General features: G+C 65.4%; 3 protein-coding genes across 3 annotated transcripts in view; 1 reads left to right on the forward strand and 2 right to left on the reverse strand.

Moving 5' to 3' along the window:
• The window catches only part of H696_02602 (oxoglutarate dehydrogenase (succinyl-transferring), E1 component), a gene marked incomplete at its 5' end in the record, with an annotated part of 3,540 nt that extends 446 nt beyond the window's left edge, over nt 1–3,094 (forward strand). The window contains 2 exons of the mRNA XM_009496513.1: nt 40–2,182; nt 2,362–3,094. Of these exons, the coding sequence (XP_009494788.1) occupies nt 40–2,182; nt 2,362–3,001 (2,783 nt within the window). The 3' untranslated portion in view covers nt 3,002–3,094. The remainder of the gene's footprint in view (nt 1–39; nt 2,183–2,361) is intronic.
• Nucleotides 3,095–3,117: 23 nt separating this feature from the next.
• Nucleotides 3,118–3,570, reverse strand: H696_02603 (hypothetical protein; the record flags this gene model as incomplete). Its single annotated transcript, XM_009496514.1, has 1 exon — nt 3,118–3,570. The coding sequence occupies one exon, from the start codon at nt 3,568–3,570 to the stop codon at nt 3,118–3,120; it is 453 nt and encodes a 150-aa protein (XP_009494789.1).
• Nucleotides 3,571–3,736: 166 nt separating this feature from the next.
• H696_02604 (hypothetical protein) lies at nt 3,737–4,036 on the reverse strand (the record flags this gene model as incomplete). The annotated part of the gene is made up of 1 exon (XM_009496515.1): nt 3,737–4,036. One exon carries the CDS (start codon nt 4,034–4,036, stop codon nt 3,737–3,739), a length of 300 nt encoding a protein of 99 aa, XP_009494790.1.
• Nucleotides 4,037–6,137: the final 2,101 nt, after the last annotated feature.

Genomic DNA, 6,137 nt, shown 5'->3' on the forward strand with positions numbered 1-6,137 from the left:
CCCCCCACACACACACACGCCATGATGCCGGCCACACAGCCTCCCCCACCGCCCTGGCCAACCGCAACAAGTACGCCAACGCCCTGCGCCTGGTCGAGGCCTACCGCACCCACGGGCATGTCCTGTCCTCCCTGAACCCCCTGGCCCCGGCGGCCGCCGGGCAGAAGCAGGACTCGCAGGCGGTGGAGACCCGGCGCCTGCTCAACCCGGCCCTCTACGGCCTGACCCTGGAGGACACCATCTCCACCGAGGGCATTGTGGCCGACCTGCCGGCCGAGGTGACCGTCGCCGAGCTGATCGCCACCCTGGACCGCACCTACTCCGCCTCCATTGGGTACGAGTTCACCTACCTGCCGACCGAGGCCGAGCGCGAGTGGTTCGCCTCGGCGGTGGAGCGCCTGGCCGCCGCCCCGGCCACCGATGCCGCCACCAGCATGCGCATGTGGGAGCGCATGATGCGCTCCGAGGTCTTCGATCAGTTCATGACCAAGCGCTTTGCCCAGGTCAAGCGCTACGGCTGCGAGGGCATCGAGTCCATGCATGTCGGCCTGGAGGCCATCTTCGAGGCGGCCAACCGCGCCGGCGTCTCGGACATCGTCCTCGGCATGCCCCATCGCGGGCGCCTCAACCTCCTGACCGATCTGATGGGCCTCCCGGCCGAGGCCCTCTTCCACAAGCTGGCCACCGGCGAGAGCGAGCTGCCCCCGGATGCCATTGCCTCCGGCGATGTGCTGTCTCACATTGCCGCCTCCGTGGACCTGGCCTTCGGTGGCGAGGGCTCCCCGGCCACTCACATTTCCATGCTGCACAACCCGTCGCACCTGGAGGCCGTCAACCCGGTGACCACCGGCAAGGCCCGTGCCAAGCTCACCATGAAGGAGGCCTTCACCCCGGGGGTGACCTCCGCCCAGCCGGACCTGTCGGTGCTGGCCCTGCAGGTGCACGGCGATTCGGCCTTCGCCGGGCAGGGCGTCGTCCCGGAGACCCTGCTCCTGGCCAACATTCCCCACTACACCACCTACGGGTCGGTGCATGTGGTGGTCAACAACCAGGTGGGCTTCACCACGCAGAACCGCAATGCCCGGTCCACTCGCTACGCCTCGGATGTGGCCAAGTCCATCAGCGCCCCGGTCATCCACGTGAATGCCGAGGACCCGGAGGCCGTTCGCGCCGTATTCACCCTGGCCACCGAGTACCGCCAGACCTTCGGCCGTGATGTGGTCCTGGATCTGATTGGCTTCCGCCGCTGGGGCCACAATGAGCTCGATGAGCCGGCCTTCACCCAGCCGCTCATGTATGCCGATGTGCGCGCTCGCGAGTCGGTCGTCACCAAGTACGAGCGTGATGTCATCCTGGCCAAGGGCCACGCCTCGGCCGAGGAGCTCCAGCAGCGCCGCGCCGCCTATGAGGCCGTCCTGGATGCCGCGCTCGATCGCTGCCGGTCGTATGTCCCCCCGAAGGAGGATCTGGCCGGTCGCTGGACCGGCATCGAGCGCTCGCCCGCCTGCCGCAGCCACGAGACCGCCCCGGTTACCGGGGTGCCGATGGAGCGCCTCCTGGCCGCCGGCCGGGCTTCGGTCACCGTGCCGGACACCGTGCAGCCGCATGATCGCCTGGTGCGCACGCACCTGCGCAACCGCCTCCGCCGCCTGGATGCCGGGGAGCCGGTTGACTGGGCCACCGCCGAGGCCATGGCCTTCGGCACCCTGCTGGCCGATGGCCAGGTTGTCCGTCTGTCCGGCCAGGATGTCGGCCGTGGCACCTTCAGCCATCGCCATGCCATGCTCGTGGACCAGACCTCCGATGAGGTCCATGTTCCGCTCAACTCGGCCCTCCTCCCGGCCCTGGAGGAGGCCGGTGTGGCCGGGCCGGCCCCGGTCGGCCGCATCGAGCTGGCCAACAGCCCGCTGTCGGAGCTGGCCGTCCTCGGCTTCGAGTATGGCCACTCGCTTGACACTCCCAACACCCTGACCCTGTGGGAGGCCCAGTTCGGTGACTTCTGGAACACCGCCCAGGTCATGGTCGACACCTTCACCACCTGCAGCGAGACCAAGTGGCTGCGCCAGTCCAGCCTGACCATGCTCCTGCCGCATGGCTACGATGGCACCGGCCCGGAGCACTCGAGCTCTCGCATCGAGCGCTTCCTCCAGCTGTCGGATGAGCCCTTCGCCAAGCTTGACGGGTGCGTGTGCCTGGCGCCGGGTTTTTTTTTTCTTCGCCTCCTTTCTCGCCCGCGCACCTCCTGTGCCGTGCGCGCCCCCCCCCCCCCCTCCCAGGCGCACGCCACTCACCCTTTGGTGATACTCACACACACACACACACACGCACGCACACACACGCCCCGCTCCCCCGCACCCAAAGCAACATGCCCCTGCCGAACGTCATCATCGCCAACCCCACCACCCCGGCCCAGTACTTCCACATCCTGCGTCGCCAGCAGGCCCGCTCTTTCCGCAAGCCCCTGGTCCTGGCCACCCCGAAGACCCTGCTCCGCCTGCCGGCCGCCGTCTCCCCTCTGGAGGATCTGACCCCGGCCTCCGGCGGCTTCAAGCCGGTCCTGGCCGACCCGGCCTTCGCGGACGGTCGCGCCTACTCGGCCGAGCGCGTGCTCCTTTGCTCCGGCAAGCTGTACTACGAGCTGGTTGCCGAGCGCGCCCGCCGTGGCCTCGACGACAAGGTGGCCATCGTCCGGGTGGAGGAGCTGTCGCCCTTCCCGTTCGATGCCCTGCGCGAGACCCTCGACCAGTACTCCAACGCGGTCAACTGCTCCAACAACCTGGTTTGGGTCCAGGAGGAGCACCAGAACCAGGGCCCGTGGACCTACGTCCAGCCTCGCATTAACAGCCTGTACGCCTCGGAGGATGTCATGTACGCGGGCTCCGGCGAGCCGGCCGGCATTCGCTACGTCGGTCGGGCCCCGCTCGGCTGCCCGGCCACCGGCATCTCCAAGGTCCACCAGGCCGAGGTGGCCAAGATCTACGAGGATGCCTTCACGGCCTAAGGAGGAGAGCCGCGCGCGTCTCCGGTCTTCCGCTCGGGTGAAAATCGCCGACCGGTGTCCCGGCCATGATGCTGCTGCTGTTGCTGCTGCTGCTGCTGCTGCTGCCCCAAACCTCGTCATCTCCCGGGCTGCCCCCTCCCCCCTCTCCAAACACACATACATCTACCCTCCACCCCCCTTTCACACACCCCCACGAGGGAGGCAGCCCCCCTCTCGCGTGTGACCGCATACATAATAGATTCACTTTTGTTTTGACAAGCCGCTCCTCTCCCTGCCCGCCTCTCTGCCCCCAAGAATATGATGGGGTCAGGCCACACACACACACGAGCTGGTGGATATTTCCTGGTCCCACACCACCAGCACGAGGGCGGCACCCAACAGCAATCTTTCTTTCTTTTTTTTCTCAACCGATGTGGCTTTTTATTGGCCCCCCCGCAAATGAAGCACATACCCACCAGTGTGTGGGAGAGGGCAGAACATGCTAAGGGTGGACAGGTCCGCCGCCGACACCTCAGAGGGCAAACACTCTCACGTGCAGGGGGGAGGGGCACACAGCGCGTACAGGGCATCCCAGGGCGCGGGAGGAGGGAACACGCCCCTCCCCTCGCACCCGGGGGAGTCGTCCATCGGAGGGGGGAGCCACCTCAACTACGGTGGCCCGCCCAGAAAATACGACTCTCATCGCCGAGAGGGAGGGAGGGGGAGAAGGCGACATCATGCCAGAGGTTGTACCTCTTACATGTTGGTGGCACGGTTGAAGTCGCCCTTCATGCCTTGGAGGTGGCCCTCGGCGGCGAGCTTCTTGTCGCCAGCGGCGCGGCCGGCAGCCTCCTTGGCGGTGCCGACCATCTGGTCGCAGGCAGCGTCGGTGGCTTGCTTGGAGCGGGCGGCGGCGAGCTCAGCCTGGCCAGCGGCCTTCTGGGCCACGCCCTGGGCGCGGATGCTCTCGTTGCCGACCATCTTGCCGTAGGCCTCGTTGACGGCGCCCTTGGCGGTCTCCCACTGGCCGCTGATCTTAGAAGGGTGGTTGCTCATGGTGATAGTTAGACGTATGGATGAATAGGAAAAGTTGGTTCCGGGTTAGGTTGTTTCTCCCCCCTCCAGCGTCCCTCTGCTGGGCCTCTTTTATACCCCCCCCTCCCCTCCCCTGCGGCGGGGGCGGCGGAGGGCTCTGCTCCCGGCACGCCAATCTGCAGCTCCTGTGGGGCCTGCCCCCCCCCCCCCTCCCCATCCTGCGGGACTCCTGTGAGGATGAGCAGGCTGCCCGTGACCCTACGGCGAGGGGGGGAGGGGGGGGGGGCACTGCTGCTGTGCAGGGATCGTGGCAGATCTCTCGTATTGGGACGCTGCCCAAGCAGGCGAGCGAGCGGCGGGTCCTCCCCTCAAGCGATCTGCATCTTCTCCTTGCAGGGGCTCGGCACTGGCCTGAGACTGTCCATGGCGCATGGTCTACCCCCTCGTCCCCCCTCCCCTCCTCACGCGCCCCCACCAGCCCACCCGACCGCCCACCTCCAGCCCCACCACCGCCCGCACTTGTCTGCGGGTCCTCTGTTTTGAGTGGAGAACTGCCTCGACTCAGGGGCCCCTGTTTCAGGGGCCCCTGGGGGCAGGCGCCCATGTGCCCTCTTCTCGCCCGGCGGTGAGGCTGACCCGCCCAGGAAAGGTTGCAGGAGAGACCATGGGGGTCCAGGAGGAGGCCTCCGTAAAGGAATCATCACAAGCGACAGTGCAGTGTCAGGAGCTGTTGAAGAAAATATCGACTTGCATGAAGCCGAGGAAAAAAGACCGGCCCCTTGATTAGAATATTGGCCTGGTCGGCCGCCAGGGGCCAGTTGTAACAAGCAAAAAAAATCAACCTTTCTCCTCGCGAGCGCGAAGAACAGCGTCAGGGGCAGCCTGCTTGGCTCAACGAGAAGAAGCGCACGGGGGCCCCTTGGACTGGCGCTGATTGCTGGCCGGTTCTCCTTTGGCCATGCATGCTAAAGAAATTCAACGACCCCAGACGCGAGGGTCGACCACAATCTCGTCACCCCCTTTTGCACACACAAGCGAATGACAAAGACAGAGAGAGAGAGAGAGAGAGAGAGAGAGAGAGAGAGAGAAAAAAAAACAAAAAGAGCCCCATGGCCGGAGTGGGTACTGTAGTAGCCCATAGTTTCCCCACAATCCTATTGTGCAAATGCCGTGGCGTGATACTTTTCGATTAAGGGACGGTCACATGGTAGCAGATCACGCCCCTTCGTAGGCCTTGGGCAGAGCCCAGGTCTGGGGCCCAAGGGAGCCGGCTGGATTCGGCGCCTGGGCTGCTTCCTTTTCCCTGTCCCCTCCTTCAAACTCCCCCGCCTAGATTGTGTCCCCCCCCCCCCTGGGTCATAGATGCCCAAGTGTCCCTGGTGCATCCCGATGACGATGGCGACGACTACGCCCGCGGCCACAGTCACGACGAAGGATGCTCGCTGTCGGCCGAGGTGAGCAGACACCGCATGAAGAAAGGTCGGGAGGAGAGGCAAAAGAGACGGCCACCAGCCAGGTACGTTCTACTGCCCCCGGGCTATGTGTGCTTCACACGCACACGCACACGCACACGCACACGCACACGCACACGCACACGCACACGAACCGACCGTAGAATTTGTGTTTGGTATATTTGCAGGAGGAAGAAAGGGGATATGAAAAAGGGAGGAAGTGCAGAGGAGGGGGAAAGGGGCGGTATCCTGCCGTGAGTTGGTTTGCTGCATTGGCGATGGCTCCTCCTACTCCGGAGGGGGGGGGGGGGGATGGGGAAACAGAGAGAGGGAGGGAACGCGGGCAAAGAAAACCCAGGTGCTTCCTCCGCTCCTGAATCTTCCTTTGCCACAGAGCGAGAACGCGTCTGATCTTGCGGGGTATCAACAACATGCGCGCCACCGCCCGACGCGCGCGCGTGGATTGTGTCACGCATGAATGTGATGAAGATAGGGGGGGCAGAGCAGAAAGAGGGGTACTCCGCTGCAGACAGCACACCGATGGTGGTAGGGGAAAGACACCCTGGCACCATGCTTCTCTAGGGGGAGAGTGGGGAGATGGCTAATGTACGCGACGTCGAGAGGGGGCGCGCGCGCGCGCGCGCGTGCGGGGGGGGGCGAGGAGGGGGCGC

This window comes from Fonticula alba (assembly GCF_000388065.1).
Source record: "Fonticula alba strain ATCC 38817 unplaced genomic scaffold supercont2.4, whole genome shotgun sequence".
NCBI lineage: Eukaryota > Rotosphaerida > Fonticulaceae > Fonticula > Fonticula alba.